The sequence below is a fragment of the Parus major genome, chromosome 17, assembly GCF_001522545.3.
Source record: "Parus major isolate Abel chromosome 17, Parus_major1.1, whole genome shotgun sequence".
Classification (NCBI taxonomy): domain Eukaryota; kingdom Metazoa; phylum Chordata; class Aves; order Passeriformes; family Paridae; genus Parus; species Parus major.
In genome coordinates, this window is record NC_031785.1 from 2,613,400 (window position 1) to 2,629,950 (window position 16,551).

The 16,551-nt window shown below is 54.6% G+C and overlaps 1 protein-coding gene across 9 annotated transcripts in view; it reads left to right on the forward strand.

Moving 5' to 3' along the window:
• The window catches only part of GPSM1 (G protein signaling modulator 1), a 64,380-nt gene extending 48,875 nt beyond the window's left edge, over positions 1-15,505 (forward strand). For 6 of the 9 annotated variants that reach the window (XM_015644951.3, XM_015644953.2, XM_015644954.3 and 3 more), the window contains 3 exons: positions 10,973-11,132; positions 13,243-13,451; positions 13,555-15,505. In XM_015644951.3, the coding sequence (XP_015500437.1) occupies positions 10,973-11,132; positions 13,243-13,451; positions 13,555-13,743 (558 nt within the window). In that variant the 3' untranslated portion in view covers positions 13,744-15,505. Of the gene's footprint in view, positions 1-5,445; positions 5,767-5,843; positions 5,935-8,459; positions 8,648-10,972; positions 11,133-13,242; positions 13,452-13,554 lie in introns of those variants that run through there. The other 3 variants (XM_015644960.3, XM_015644961.3, XM_015644959.3) reach the window with 3 other exon arrangements.
• The last annotated feature ends 1,046 nt before the right edge of the window (positions 15,506-16,551 follow it).

The window sequence follows — 16,551 nt, forward strand, 5'->3', positions numbered from 1 at the left end:
TGAGAAGACAGGAAACTTCCGTGGGACAGGGCTGGTGTTGGCAGGGCAGTGTCTGCATGGGCTGCAGGGATCAGTGTCCCTGATCTCCCTGGCTTTGGGATATTCCTGTTGCTTGCATCTTTTTCTGTGTTTTCCCTCCTCCCAGGCTGAGGTCAGGCTGTGGATCAAAGCTGAGCCATGTGGAAGGGAGATGGGAGACAGGATCTGTACAAGCCTGTGCCAGTGCAGGAGGGTGTCCAAGCCCTGGCATCTGCAGGGGTGACACCAAGGACACCCAGGGTGTTTCTCTGATCCCTCAGGTTGAGGATCAGGGACTCCATATTCCATCCTTAACTGGCTGCATGTGGAGGCCAGCTCTGGAGCTAGAAAACTGTAAGAAAAAGCCTCTTACCAGAGGAATCTGCTCTAGGAAGGTGAAAGCTGAGCTGCTTGTCCAAGGTCACTCAGCAGAGTTGTGTTGGAGGTCTGGGGTCAATGACCCAGGCTGGAGGTGACAAACCAAACTCCCCAAATCCATTCTTCTCCCCTTGACTCACTGTAACTGAGTTTGCAGTTATTGGCACTTTGAAACCGTAATTGAGGTCTGCTTTCCTCCTTGCACAACCTTTTCTCCTGGCAAACTGTCAGCCATCAAGTGGGATGAGACAGTAAAAGAGATGTTACACTCACCATTTCCTAGAAACTGTCACTTTAAAGAGAACAGCACTGAAAAAAAAAAGGATGAATTGAAGCCAAACCCAGAGCGATAAACCTCCAAATGTTTGATTTCTCTCAAACTCTAGAACTTTTCATTCCTTTCTTGGGTCTCTGCTGTGCCTGGGGCACTTTGTACCTTCACAGTTCTGGCCTCTGGCATTCATTAAACTTCACATGGCAGAAGAGCTTAAAAAATATCATAGCCCAGGTTCTCTTTGGATGTAAATCAGCCTAACTGGGCTTAAATCCCTGGAGCTGGGGTGACAGCAGATGACAAGGGGGCCTCTGGTGGCTCAGGACTGTGTTTGATTTTCTTGCACAACCATCCCACAGCTCCCAGCTGTGTCTGGTGGGGTCTGGCATAGATGGATCCAGCAGGTCTCTGTGCTGGGAAGGGGTCTTGGTCTGGCTGTTCTTGCTGGAGTTACCTAAAGAATCCTTTCTGTACCAATGACTTCTGTTTCTTTTTATGTAAATGATATTTAAAACCAGGAAATGCATGCTAATATTGTGTTTTCTGGGTTTCACTGAAGGACAGAGCTGAATAACCAGACCAGTTCTGTCTGAGCCTTATCTTTGATGGTGGCTGCTTTCAGCTGCTGGGCAGAGCTGGAGGCTCCCCCAGAGGACACAAACACAGCACAGCCTTGGAGCAGGTTTGGGTTTTGTCTGTTATTGCCCAGCTTTGGGAGGCCAAATCACCCCCAGAGTGCAGCCACTGGGACATCCTAACCCAGAGGCCACCCTGCTGCCCTCACTGGCACCAGGCAGCTCCATCCCTGGAGTTTGTGGTCAGGGAGGAGGGTTCAGGCAGGCAGTGACAGGCAGGGACCTCCTCAGGGGCCAAGTTGTTCCTTAGGTCCCTGCTTTTGGATAGATCCCATCAATGCAATCCTCTCCTCTGGATTTAGGGTGGCCTTGGGGTGAGCAGAGGCTCTGGGGTGTCTCTGAGCTGTCCTTGCAGAGGCTCCTGGCAGCTGGCTGAGGATTCTCCATGGCTGCAGGAGAAGGATGGGAATCCACAAATCACAGGAAGGTTTAAGGGCTGTTTCATGGAGCTCTCCTGATAAAACCTGCCATGGAGAGTTCCCCTGCTCCCAGATGAGTGTGAAGGCGGCTGAGGGGGGCAGAACTAGAGGTGCAGGCATCAATTCCCAGCTGGACAGAAGGTGTCCCTGGACAGGTGTCCCTGGTTTTGGCACTGGCTGCAGGCTGGGCACAGCCTGTGTCAGGTTAACGTGGCCTCTGCTCACACTTCACCTTCAGCATCCACATTTCCCATTAGCAGTGCTATTTTTAAGCCTCCCTAGGCAGTTAACACCAATTAATCTAAAAAAGCCCAAATAATGGTTTTTCAGAGCCCTGGGCTCCTCCTTGTTCCCTGGGTGGCCCCAGAAGCCCTGGCAGGGCTGAGCCAGTGAAGTGCTCTGAGTGCAGGGACGGCTGGAGAGGCTCCTGCAATTAGAGCAGGGCCCCAAACCATCCCATGGATCCAACTTTTCCATCCTGGATCGTGCTGTTTGTGCCACAGGGGGTGTTCCAGCTCCCTGCAGTGCTCATGGAAGAGCAATGGATGGGAGAGCCAGCAGGGCCAGGCTCTGTGTGTGCCTCGGTGCAGGAGGTGCCACTCCCCTGGCACCCACAAGAAAGTCCCAGGAGGATTTTTTGCCTGTATCTAAAGCCACTTGAATCCCAGCACTCTCTGGGCACTGTCATGTGGAGCAAACCCCAAGCAGGGTGTAGTTTCATGCTGCCCTTTGCAGCAGCAGGTACCAGAGCAGGAGATGCTTTTGGCTGATAGAAGCTGCTCCTGCCTTCACATGTGATTTTTGTCTTGCCTGTTTCAACTCTCCTGAGCAGGTCAGACAGACCATGGCTGCAGTGCAAACCCACAGGTACCAGCCCCAGGAACCCTCCCTGCCCCAGCAGGGCCAGGATTTCGTGTTTTGTGGGGTGCCTTGCACAACAAGGCCTTGATCTCCAACGCGGCCTTCAGGCACTGCTGGGCTGTGAGTAAATAATAATTAAGATCTGGGCGTTTGCTGAGCGAGGGGTGTTTATGTGCAGGCTGGATGTGTTATGGGTGCTGATGTGATGGGTGTGCACAGCTCCACCACCAACTTCCCCCATCCCCACCACCCTGAGGAAGGTGCTGCATCTGCTCAGCTCCTTCTTAAAACCTCGCTGTGCTCAGAGCAAGTAGGTGTCTAAATCAAAGTCTGATTCAAAAAAGCAGCACAATTTTGGCAATCCAGAGACGAGCAGGCTTTTTTTTGCAAAGTCTTTTCAATGCAAACTGTCAGGAGGTTCCATTGTGAGGTGTGGGGAGAGCAGGACATTTCTGCAGCTGGAGCACTGCATTGTCTCCATCACCAAAGAGGAGCTCACCTGCCCTGCTCCGTGGGGCTGGGACTGGGGAGGTGATAGAGAAAGTGCTCTATATATTAACCTTGTGCCTAATTAATCAGGAATATGGGTTATACCCTTTCAAGCAATGGAATTATTTCAGTTTAGCAAATTAGTGCTGCTCAGCTGAGACTCCATGGCTGAGCAAGGTCCTGGTTCCACCCCTCTCCAAGTGCAGAGTCAGTCACTGCAAGGAGCTGTAGCCCAAACCCTGTGTTCTGCTGCTTGGGTGTGTGTTGGTGTGCACAGCCAGGTACCACAGCCCTGGGTCAGAACTACACCCCAAAACCTTACTGCTTGTTGTCATCCACCTCCAACCTGAGTTGTTCCAAGCAGTAGTTCAGGTTCACTCCCAGTTTTGGTGTTCAGGGGACCTCCCGGGTTTTTGATGGGCCAGACTGAATTCTGCAGTCACTCATCTTCTCCAGAGTCTGATCTGGAGTGAGAATGTTCTACCTCATGTCCTTGGTTAGTAAAACAAGCTCCAGCTGCTAAATCAGGGCTGGTGTGTTTCTGTTAGATAGTGCGAGGGAAACCCAGCCTGGCATGGTAAACACTGTCAAAATCCATGTGGAAAAGTTGCTACATTGACTGCAGAGTGTGTTTGAATACACAGAAAAGGAACCAGGAGTAATTCCCTCTGGTGTCAGCAGTGAGGGCTGGACTAAGCTGTCATTTCAGGACAGGTTGTTGTGTAGCTGAGGAAAAAGCGTAAATCCCATATTAATGTGGTTGTGGCACAAAATGGCCCAATCTGGTCACGGTGGCAGTGGCTTCCAGACAGTCAGATCAGCACTGCAAGCAGCAGAGGTGTCAGTAACACTTCAGCCAGACACCCCCAGGCTCCCTCCAAATGCAATCAGAAATGATATTGGCACCTGCTGCTGAGCCACAGGCCCGTGTGTGAGCCGTGTGTGGCAGCAGGGCACGGTCCCAACAGGTCAGCACTTACTGTATTTCGGAAGGAGGGAGTGTGGGTGAGTTATTTAGATTTTGTTTGGAACAATAAAACCTGAGTTATTTGAAATCTTAACAACAGAACCAGCTTTTAGCACCGGCGTTTATAGGGATGAGTGGGCGAGTTGTTTAAAGGGAAAAAAAATCTTTGAAAACAGTCCAAGTGATAATTTCATGCTCCAAGGGAAGCGTGTGCACGTCCTGGGCCTGGGCAGGGTGTGGATGGGCTGTGCCAGGGGCTGGGCACAGCACAGTGCAGGGCACACGTGTGCCCAGGGCACGCTCAGCTCCCTGAGCTCCAACCTGACACTGTAGGTGGTGTCTCTGCAGATCTCAGATGTCTCACTCATTATTCTTTGCTGCATCCTAAACTCAGAGGGAAAATGTCATTTCCTCATCTTGTTCCAAGGGCCGACCTCCTGTGTGTGGGCTCTGCCCCTCTGTTATACCCATTTTCTGCATTTGCCCCTATACCAGCTGCAGATTTCCCCTTTCAGAGCTGTCCAAAGGCGGCTCAGATCTTCACCTCAGGGTCAGAGTGCCCATCCTGGTTCAGTGAACCCCTGTTGCCCCTCTCCATCCATGGATGCCCTGATCCCAGCCCCAGTGGGAATGGGGCTGCAGCACCAGTGCTGAGCTCACAGGAGCTGTGCCCTGCCCTTCCTCAACCTTTCTTTTCCTCTTCAGTCAGGGCCAGGTACCGAGCCAGCAGTCCTGATCTCAGGTCCCACAGTTCCATCTTTCTCTGGAAATTACTGTGTGACTCCTGGAAATGAATTTACTGGTGTGGAATAGCATGAGCAGTTCCCCAAAGCTACATTTTTTGTTCAGTTTGAAGAGATTTCCTACTTTTGCAGTGAAAAATGAGAATGAAGGACAAGTGTGGACAGAGAGCCGGGGGTGCCGGTGGGGCTCTGTCCCCATTTTGCCCCTTGGAAAAGTGCTCCTCTTCCCAGTGCCCCATTTCACTGTCAGTAATTCCCATTTCACAACCGTGAGGTAGGAGCAGCTCTTTGGCTGCTGTGTGGCATTTCCATCTTTCCCTGTTTGAAACCCTGTAGCAATTAAAAATTTCCCTCAGTCGAGCAGTGTTACATTTAAATCAAGAGATGCTTATGGCTGAGCAGCCTCGGCTCTCAATAAGACAAAAAAACCACACATATCTAATAATACCAGGAGCAGGAGGACTATCAGGAGCTAAAAATGGCCCTTCAGTATTTTGGTGCTTTAAATCCAAACGATCAGAGTGTGTCTGTGTGTGCACAGAGCGTTTGCTGCCTGTGCCCGCGGAGCCGAGCGTGTTTGCAGATGTAGTTTGGGAGAATCGATCCCAATCTATTTTTAAGGTAAAGTGAGTGTGGCGGGTGGGAGGTGAGGAGGTGGAAGGAAAGCTAAATATTCACGTAGCTGCACTGTGTGTTTAAGAGCATCATCTAATAACGGGAGGATCGTGGCAGCGAGGTGAGGGAGAGAGGAGCTTTCTCTGGAGCCCCCCCCACATCGTGCCAGGGCACGGAGCGGCTCCGGGAGGAGGTGGCAGCGGGGCTGTCGCTTTAAGCCTCAGCTCGCAGCCAGCGGGTCACTGGAGCCGGCGGCGTTCTTCATTCACATCGCTCCGCACAAACCCCGCTCGGGCAGCCCGAGCATCCAGCGCTGCTGCCCGCGGACATGTGAGAGCCGCAGCCCGGGGAAGAGCTGGCTGCTGAGGTCAGTGAGGGAAACTCGGGCTTGCTTTGTGTTTCCTTCTTTCTCTGAAGTGAGAGGTTGGAGCGGGAGGAGCAGCAGGAGGAGGTGGCTGCGGAGACACGGAGGATTCACTCAGGATTCACTCAGGCCGGGATGTGCCGCGTGTGGTCGGGGGTTTAAAGTTTTCAGGTAGCTCCGGTGTGAACTTTTTATTATTAATACAGTTGCAGCTGCAGCGGTGCTCGGGTGTGCTGTGTCTCACACAGAGGGTGGGCAGTGGGTCCCTGAGCCCGGCTGGGGGGACACACGGGGTGTCTGGCACCAGCCCTGCCTCGGGGGGAGTGTGGCAGCAGCGCCCAGGGGCTGCCATGGAAGGGGAAGAAGTGTCCTGAGTAAAGAGCTGGGTGAGTTTTACAGCTCTGCTGCCTCTGGAGCTGACGAGGAGAGGAGGCTCCAGCTGAGGAGGTGGTGGTTGGGGACAGGGACGATTCTCCAGGCATTTCACCTCCTGGTAAAACAGGCTGTGGATTTCAGCCAGGGATTTCCTTCCACTCCTCTCCTCCAGCCCCCGCTTGCCTCTCTGCAAACCTCCCCCTCAGTGCCTTTCTGCAGGTGAGCTTGGGAAGTTCAGTGCCTGATGTTTTTGGGGTTTGAGGTTGTGGCCGTGCCAGAGGTGCAGCCCCCACGATGAGTTCACCGGGGTGAGGTGTGGGGTGGTGCAGGATAAAGAAAAGCTGCGTGCAGGGGACTGACAGACAGCCCTGGGTAAGGTGCTCCCGGCACCAGTCCTGCTCCTGCCTGAAGATTTTGAGTTTGGCTGCCTGGAAAAGAGCAGAGGTAAGGAGCAGTGACATGTCTGGTTCATGGGGCATGTGGGAATGGGTAACTGCCAGGCCTGGGGCAGGTAGGTGTTTGTTTGGGCGAGGGCACAGATTTCCGAGGACTGTCCATGGGGGAGAATTTGGTCCTGGGGACTACTTGCTGGGTCCTGTCCCACCCCTGTTACTGTGGGATGTGGTCAGATCACTTCATCTCCAGGTTATGTCCTTCCTGAGATCAGGTGGAATTGTGGTGGACACATTTAAATGCTGTGGCAGTGCGCTCGGAGGGGGTGACAGTGAGAACTGCTGTCACCCCTGAACCTGCTGCCCTCCTCGCTCATCCCTGATCTGGGCACTCACCAGGCACCTTCAGGCAGCAGCTCCTGAGCTGGATCTGCTGTACCAGACCCAGCAGTGTCCATCAACCCCTGGGTCCTGCCTGCAGGTCCCAACCCTGGGAAGGCTGGACAAAGCCAGAGTGAGCAGCCCTTGAGCCTGACGGCTCCATCCCACACTGGGTCAGGTCTGCAAGAAGCTGAGCCTGGAGAAGAGGAGGGGGACCAAAGGCAGGTCAGTGCCTTGGGAACACCAGCTCTGAGAGAAGCTGGTCTGACAGAGGGACAAGGTTTGGTCCCTTGGGTGGCTCTTGGGTGTCTGTGGCTTGGTTTGGTGGGTGAAGCGCCTATGTTTGGGTGACTACGGAATTGCGGGGGGACGTGCCATGACTTGGCCAGCACAGAAATGCCTGCTGTGGTGCTTGGGGACTCTGGGGCACTGTCCCAGAGCAGATCTGATGCTCTGGGGGGACTCAGCAGAGCTGTGGGAAGAGCTGCATCCCAAGCTGCTGTGGGGGCAGCAGGAAGCTGTGGGAGAAGCCGCCAGCAGAACGTTGGGTTGAGGGGATCTCTGGCAGCAGATGTTGGTGTTGTGGAGGGCACAGCTGGGGCTGGCTGGGGGTCTGGGTTGCTCAGGTGCCACAGATAGATTGAGACAGGGTGCTGATCCCAGGATGGGGCTTGGCAGTGGGAGTGTGACCCAGGAAGGTTCTCTGCAGAGTCCCGGGTGGGCAGCGGGTCTGAGGTGGAAGCCCTGCAGGCCATTTATGGGCTGTGGCTTCAGGTGTTGGGAGCTGGGAAGTGGTTTAGTTTTTGCAATGAGGTTTTCTGCCTTTGTTTAATTAATTCTGGGCTTTCCAGAATCTGAGTGAAAATGGGCAAGGGGGGTGAGGCACAGGAGTCAGTTCTGACTTTGTTTTGCCTCGCCTGGGATCGCCCCAGCCTTGGCCTCACCAGCACATCTGGAGTGGTCAGACTGAGGAATTTCCACAGGAGATGCTGCTCCATGTCCTGCACCTCTGGGGCAGAGCTGGGCAGCCCAGGACCTTCTTAGCCCAAAACTGTGACAGGTTTTATTTGGTGTGAGAGTTTATCAGAGAGGAAAATGGGTAGATTTGTGCTTCTCCATGGGGCGTAATGACCCCAAGGTCACTGGGGGTCCCAGCCTGCAGGGAGAGGTGGCAGGGCAGGCGCCTGCTGCTCTCTGCAGCTGGTTTTTGCTGCCTTTCCAACACCTTGGCTGTGGTTTTACACATCCTGAATCCACCCAGGCAGGTTAAACAGCCTGTTCCTCCACCAGCGAGGGAATGTGTGCAAAAGCCTGGCTGCCTTCCAGTGGCCTGTGTAAGGAGAGAGTCCTGCTCCCTGCCACTCTCAGAAAATGCGAACAAAGCTCTGACCCCCGTGACTCCACCTGCCTGGGATGGTGCCATCCCTGCCCTGGTCGAGGTCAGGGAGCAGGAGCAGAGGCTCTGCGCTTGTCCTTGTCCCTGTGTGGGCAGAGGTGGGAGCGTCTCTGTGCCCGTGCCAAGGATAAATGTGTTTGCTGCCAAATCTGCCCTGGGGTGATCTCTGCAGTGCCAGCAGCCCCCGGCTCCCTCTGCCCCCCGTGCAGATGGGGTTGGTTTTACTCTTTGTGACGGTGTCTGGCTGCCACAGGAAGGTGACAGTTGGCAGAATTTGGGCAGTTGCAGTGCTGGAGGCAGAGGATGGGGGATGAGGCCAGACAGGCACACTGGCCACAAGGTAAGAAGTGGTCTCGGGGCTGGAAACCAAAGCTGGTGTCCAGGAGCCGTGTGGGGATGTGGCTGTGTGTCTGTGCTGTGGCAGGGCTGTTGATCAGCCCCTAAGGGGGTACCCTGGCTCCCGGGAAGCCTCCTGACCCTGGCTGTGCCAAGCCCCAGGCGAGCACAGCCCAGGAGCAGATGGCGAGCCCCAGGGTGTGATCACACCTCCATCTGTCCTGCCTCGGGGCTGGGAGCAGCCTGGCAGGGAAAGAGCCAGCGCTCCATGCCTTGTTGTATTTGGGTATTTTAATTAGAGAGGTTCAGGCCTGGGGCAGGGTTTGGCTGGAGGGAGCCCACAGGTGCTGCCCTGGGGCTGCCCATGGGCCATCCTGGGCTGGCACAGCCCTGTGGCACTAACGTGGCCCATGGGCACTGACCTCTTGCCCCTCTTGGGTGCCACTGGGAGGTACCCAGGCACACAGGTACCCTGTCCCCCACCCCCATGCTCTGGCTGCTCTTCCTGCTGATTTAGAGCATCCTCTTCTCTGCCAGGTGCATTGGGAGCAGGATCCTGACAGCCCAAACTGCAGGGTCTCTGCAGGATGTGCCAAGGTGGGTCTGGTCTCTGTGGAGGGGAAGCTCTGAGCTGGGGGCTCTGGCCATGCACTGCCAGGCTGCTCCTGCAAGCTGGAACTTCTCCCTGGATCCAGGACTTCTCTGATTTACTCCATGCAGTCGTGGAACAGCAGGAGGGAGGCTCGGTGTGAATGAACTGGTTTCCTCCTCTACCCTGAAATTTGGGTCACACAACCCAACATAGCAGAGCTATGAGAGATGTAGTTCACCCTCAGTTCAAGCCCAAGCCAGCTTTGATTTCTGAGCTAGAGCTGCTGGTGGTTCAGAGGGTCCATTGGAGCTGTGGCTCCATTAGTTGATCAGCACGTGGCAGGCAGGAGGTGAGAGGGGTTTTTCCCCTCCCTGATCAGCTCCCACATTGCCAATGTTCCTCTCTGGCCCGCTGCTAATTTTGACGCTGCCCTAAATAGAAGCTGAGTGCATCTCATCTGCTTTGCTTAGCATACAGGAAAATTGTTTTCCTTCATTTACCCAATCCAACTTGTGGCTTTAACCCTGTCAGCACAAGTGTCTCCCCACTGCAGAGCTCCCATGAAGGGCTTTGCCTGTCCCTGCCGTGGGAAAGAGCTCTGAGGGGAGCAGCAGTCTGTGTGGTGGGATTGGGAGGGCTCCCCGGCTGCCCAAAGTGGCCACCAGCAGAGCTGGGAGAAGGACTTTGCTTCACCAGCAACCAAGGGAATCCCTTGCTCTGCTGGCAAGTCTGGCTGTGTCCTGTCTATCTCTCTGGTGGAATGTGCAGCCCCTCAGGAGGAACCCAGTGCCCCCTCCCAGACTGGCCTCTGCTAGAAAATAGCTCAGATAGCCCCAGTTCTAAGAGGTTTTGGCTGCTTTCTGTTGTGGATTTTTTTTCCAGCAACTGTGGTGGAACCAGCTTGGTGTGTAGGGAATATCCCCAAGCCTGGCAGATTCCCCTCTTATCACTGGCTAATTTTATCTCTGAGTCCAAGTGACTCCTTGGAAGGATCTGTTGTTCCTGCTGCTCTGTCTGTTCCAGATCAGGACACACAGCCCCTCTCCCTGCTGGAAGTGGCTTGGAGAGGCTGCCTCCAACGCAAGCTTCCTGCAGAACAACTTAAATATATCCCTGTCCAGTGCAAGGTGCCCATTTGGGGCTCTTGTGCAAGAGCTGTTGTCCTGAAAAACTGTAATTTTGTGGCATTTTCAGCTGGGTGACTGCTACAAGTGCTGTGCTGAGGACACAGGGGCAGCGAGGGGAAGTGTTGGGGTGTGAGGAGCAGTGGCCTGGAAAGGTTGGTTTTAGCTGGTGGAAAAAGCAAACCCTGAGCTTGGGCTGAGCCCTGGGTGAGCGCAGGGCAGTGCTCCAGCCAGGGTGGCTGCACAGTTCCCCTCATGCTGCTCTGAGCCCAGCCCTTTCCAGCCCAGAAGCTCCCCTGGGAGCAGTGCCAGGGTGAATGCTGTCTCCTTCCCCCTCTTGCCCATTCAGCCTCCAGGTGCCTGCTCTGCAGTGACAGCGGCTGCACGAGGCTCATCCATGCACCAGGCTGGGTTTGGGCTGTGGCAGTGCCCGGAGCCTCTGGGGTCAGAGGGACCGAGGAGCAGAGACCCCAGCAGGCTCCAGATTGTGGGGCTTGGCACAGCCCTGAGCAGACCAGGAGAGGGCACGGCTGCTCCTGAGGCTGCACTGGACGGAGCGATTGATTCGGGGATTTGTTTGGGGCGTTCTGACTCTGACTCTCATCTCTCTTAGAAAATCAACCGGACCCCTTCGGACGAGGAATGCTTCTTTGACCTGTTGAGCAAGTTCCAGAGCAACCGGATGGATGATCAGCGCTGCCCGTTGGAGGAGTGCCCAGCCGAGGCTGCGGAGGCGGCTGCCACGCGGGTCCCTGCCCTGGGAGAGCGGATATGTGAGCACTGATGCGTTCCCAAGTCCCTGTTCCTGTGGGAGTGACGCTGCTCCCGTGGCGTGCCCAGCTGTTGTGGTTTGCCGTGCATCCCGTGATGTTTTCCCTGAGCCTCAGCTCTCTGAACTTTAGCAGTTCCTTGGCAATCTCTGTCATTATTTAAGGAAGGAAAAAAAACATTCTTATGTAAATGGTTGCCGAGGGAAAGGCTGGAGAATGTGAGCTAAGGTTTGGGGAGTAAATTAGCGAGAGGAATGCAAAATGCACTTGGATTTTTTCAGTGTGGGTCTTTAGGTATTGGATTCTGAACAGGGAGGTTGGCACAAGGACTTGTGCCACTTCCAGTACCTGCAGGAGGATGATGATGGCCATTCCTGAGGGAGCTTTGTGAGAACCTGGGGTCTGGGATGTGCAGGGGCCAGGTCAGGCTTTCTCAGGCAAGTTAAAATATTGCCAGTTTTTGTAACAGCGTTGCCATGGAGGAGAAACTTCTGGGTTTTGTACTGTTCTTGGATGTGGCGGTGATAGGTGCTGTGTGAGGACAGAGGAGCCAGAAAGATGGATAAACAGTGGGAAGCTGCTCAGGCAAACAGCCCTGGGAAGGATGGGGATAAATTGAGGAAGGCGCCTGACAAATAGGGCAGGAAAGGCAGGGCTCTGTTTGCACTTGGGTTTCGTGGCTTTTCCAGTGTTCAGGGCCTTTGTTTAACCCAAGCGGGGGAGAGGCTCTAAAATGCACTGATCACCCTCACGCACTTTAATCACCAGCACAAAGGGCTCAAACCAGTTATTTAAGCTGATGGATTTGTTCATCATCAGTTTCCAAATGAATATGAAGTGCAAACGGGAGAGGAGCCCCCTGACACTGCTCCCAGAGCCACAGCACAGGGAGCATGTGCCAGGGCAGGGGCTGAAGGCCAGGCTGTGGCAGGAAGGCAGGTTGGCTATGAGGTGAGACGGTTTTTATCATCTAAAAATAAGGTGGAGAGCATTGCTTTGTCAAGAGATGCGTTTCTGACACACAAGTGCATTTGGCTGTAACAGCTGTGTAATTTAGGAGACGGGGTTGAAAATGCGGAGCTTTATAAAGAATGCACGAGCAGCCCCACGTTCTGTTCGGCTCATTTGGGCTTGGAGCCTTTTGAACGTGTTATTTTTGAGGATTCTATGTGAGCTGAAGGGGAGGAAACTCATCCCTGTGTCAGTACTGAGATTTTCTTGTGTTTGTGCAGCTCCATGAGCTGGGGCTCCAAGGACTTGTGTCGGGAGGCTCGGAGCAGGCTCTGCTCCAGTGCTTTGTGCTCAGGGAAAGTAACACCACCTGGGCTGGGTTTCTCAGTTTTCCTTTGATGGTTCCTGTCCAAGTGCAGTGTTTGGGAGCCCTCCCCTACCCAGCAGCTGCAGGAGCCAACAGGCTCTTTGTAGGTAGTGCTGCCCAGGGGCATTTCCAAAGGGTCAGAGGTGGATAGATGACATGCACTGGACTGGGACCACCAGCACAGCCCAGGCTCTCCTCGGTGGGATAAGAAGAAGCAGAGCCCAGGAGTGTTTTGCTGGTACTGACACAGGTCCTGCAGCCCGTGACAGCCGGACTCACCTCAGCAGTGCCTTTCTTTGAGCAAACACCCTGCATTTCTAGGGGGCTTGGGAAAGTGCTGCCAGGTGAGAGGCTCAGCCAGGCCTGGGCTTTGCTAATGGCCTGTCTGCAGTTATTCCCAGGTGCTGGGACTGTGTGGGTGCCTGTCACAGCCACAGGGGCCATCAGGAACTCTGTGTGATTGCCCAGCTCTGCCTGTGCCTCTTGGTGCAGGTGGAAACCAGAGTGGAAGTGGCAGCGCTGGAAGCAGCAGGGATGGATCCAGCCCACTGGATCTCCTGGGCTGAGGTGGCACCGTGTGGTGGCCTCCAGGAGCTGGCCAAGCAAAGGCAGGGAGCCCCATAGGGGAGCCAGCTGTGCAAGGAGGGTGTGTGAGGTTCTGCTTTATCAAGGCACCTGATTCCCCTGCTGCTGCCTGCTGGGTTTGTGTGGCTTGGAGAGGAGTTTGGGGAGGGGGATTTAGACTCAGGTGGGGCAGGCAGAGCTGTGACGCTGCCGTGTGCTCCTCTCCCCCAGCACAGTCCACCCTGATGGCGTCTCCACAGACAGAGGAGTTCTTTGACCTCATTGCCAGCTCCCAGAGCAGGCGTCTGGATGACCAACGTGCCAATGTAGGCAACCTGCCCGGCCTGCGGATAACCCACAACAACCTGGGCCACCTGCGTGTGGAGGGGGACGCCCAGGAGCCCGGGGATGAGTTCTTCAACATGCTCATGAAGTGTCAGGTACGGGCACAGGGCTGGGGGAGCTCTGACACCTCTGCTCCAGCCCCTTCCTCCATGGCAGGGCTGTCCTGGCCCTGTGCTAATGCCTCTCTCCCCCCTGCAGTCCTCCAGGATCGATGACCAGCGCTGTGCTCCACCAGACTCCATCCCCCGTGGCCCCACCATGCCTGACGAAGACTTCTTCAGCCTCATCCAGCGTGTCCAGGCCAAACGCATGGACGAGCAGCGTGTGGATTTGGCCTCAGCCCAGGAGGAGGCTGAGGAGGAGCAGCAGAGGCCTGGTTCCAGCTAAGAACTGGGCTTTGGTCTGGGGGGGTTGTTTCAGCTTATTTTGTTCTTTAAAAAGGAAAAAGAGTAGGCAGTTTCAAGCCCAAATGCTTCTGTGCTACCAGGCTTGTCCTGGGAGCTGCACCTCCATCGTGTTCCTACAGGACAGCCCAACAGATGTGGGACAGTTTTTAAATAAGGAGTTTTTTTAGGACACTTGGCCACTGTAACTCTGGGCACAATACCTGGAAGACTTTAGCAGCCCCTTGCTCATCACCTAAAACCCCAGGAACCTGGAGGAGCCCACAGGGGGTAGTTAACTCCAGCCTTGATGTCTTTTATTTCCACACTTCTATTTGAACAGGGAAAGGGAAGAACCTCCTTTTCCATTTTTAAGTCTTCCTGTCTTCCCTGACAGAAATGGCTCTGGATCCTTCTCTGGAACATCTTGTTCAGTTTTGTTCCTTCTACAGGAGAAAAAGAGCCCAAGTCCTTTAAACCTTACTCCGCCCCAGCTGCATCATGGTCCCACACACCTGAGTGTATTTTAGGTTTGCTGAGGACTCTCTGGAGAGCCTTGGACATTGTCTGCTTCCAGCTGCAGCCCTGCAGGACCTCCTGAGCAGGACAAAGCCTCACTCGCCCTGAGCTTTAGTGGGATTTGTTACCTCCGGAGCCCACTGCAGCCCCATGGCAGGGGCTGTTCTGAGGAAGGAGGAAAGAGGTCTCTGCCCCAAGTGTTCAGCCCCTGGCAAGCAGGGATGGCTCCTGCTCCCACTGAGCCGATGTGAGGGTGTTCAAGACAGAACCTGTGTGTGACAAGAGCCCTGCTTCAACAGCCAGCAAAGCTTTCTGCCCATGGCTCGTCCCTCCTGCCTTCTGTGTCCAACAGCAGCTTGGGCCAAGGGCCCTTCCCTCCCCTTGTTTCTCCCTGACAGCACTGAGCTGCTTGCAGTGAGACACTCTGGTTCTGTCTGCCTGTCTCCAGCCACTGGAGCCTCAGGAGAGCCCCAGCCTGGGGGGCTGGCTGGGAACTCACATTTACTGTCATTCCTTCCCCTTTTGGACCAGCTGGAAAAGCTGGAGGAGGGGAGCAGGGACCTGACCTGAGGAGGTGCAGTATTTTTCCTTTGCTTAACCAGAGACTATGCTGGACTTCAGAAACTCCAGCGCCGAGTTGTGCCGAAGCAGCGCCGCTCCTGCAGAGAATAAATCAGCACTTTCCATTCAAAATGCATTTGATGGAAACATTCCCAAACAGCAGGGAGATATTTTTAGACCAGTGATGCTGCTCATGGGGCATTTACCCTGCCTGCACTGACCATGTGGAGTGGTAGCTGCAGTTTACCTGCTACCTGGGAGCACTCACCTGCTGCTTGGTTGGGGCTGGGCAGAGCTCTGGAGAGGGGAGAGGAGGAGATGCCCATCCTGTACCTACCAGCCAAGCTGGCATTTGTAAAAGAGGAAAACAATGATGATGAGTACCTGACCAGCTGCAGGCTCAGGCCTCTGCAGCTCTCAGCCAGGTGGTGAACTGGAACCTGACCATTAAGCTTTCAGAGGTATTATTGAGGTATTATTTGCCATATACTTGAATGTATGAGCTTATTTATTTTTTACATGTGCATTTGCTAATGTCATTTTAATGGGGAATTTCCAACCCACAGGTACTTGTTTTTTTTCTAAAAAATAATCTGCCAAATGGATTAATATATTAGAAATGAGTACAGCTCAAGGGGAAGGGGTGGGGGGAATTGTGCTTAATAAATATTTGTGTCTAAGCTTCAGTGCAAATACTCATTTCCATTATTTCTTGGCTGACAGCAGGATTAATCCTGGCCCTTTGGAATAGGGATGGGGGTGAATGGGGGTGGGGGGTCTCTGGTAACAGACACCACCACCTGTGCTAAGAAAAGTGTTGTGCACCCACCTCCACATCGCTTTACACTATGAGCACAGGGGGCTCTTGGCAGCCACCACCATCCCAGCTCTGCCTGCCAGCATGGTTGTGGCTGTGGAGGGAAGGCACAAAGCCCTGAGAATTCCCTGCCCAGAAGTTTCCAGGACTACAGGGCAGACAGAGCAGCCCTGCATGGCTGAGGAGAGGCTGAGCTGTTCCTTTCAGGCCCTGCCTGGTCTTGGTGCCACTCCGGCGCCTGGCCCAAAGCTGGGTTCTTCCCCAGAGCCAGGGAACAAGGGCAGGGAGTGCTGGGCACAGCCCTGGCACCAGCCCTTGGAACAGACACACAGCAGCAGCACAGCAGCCATGAGCAGGCTGTTGGACTGGGCTGGGAGCAGCAGTTTGGATCCTGAGCCCTGTGAGGATGAAGCCAAGTCATGGCTGGGTTTCCCATGTCTGGCTCATTTGTGCTGGTCACTGCCAGCCCTGATCACAGATTAATAAAGAGCCAGCAGCTTGTTCTCATCAGGTGTTCTCACACCTCTGTGTGCCTGGGCACAGCAGCCCTGTGTGTGAGCTGGGGACAGAACCCAGGTATGCAGAGGCTCAGATTCCCAGGAGCAGGTGAGCCCTGGGAGTGAGTGATGGTGTCTCACCTCCTGTGTCTCCATCCTGAGCAGCACAGGCTCGCTCTGAGCAGAAGGCACTGGCTACCATTGAGTCTCCAGAGCAGCAGTAGCGGCTGCTGTGCTGTATCCTCCTCTCTCCCACGCTCGTTCCCACATCGGGAAGAGCTCTCTGATGCTGACATCCGCTGGAGAGCAGCGGCATTGCCGGCCCATGAAGTGCTGCTGCTGCAGCTGTGGAGTTACTGGGAGCAGAGCTGTCCCCAGTGCAGGGCAGGTCCTCGTGAGGAAGACTCCTAAAAATCCA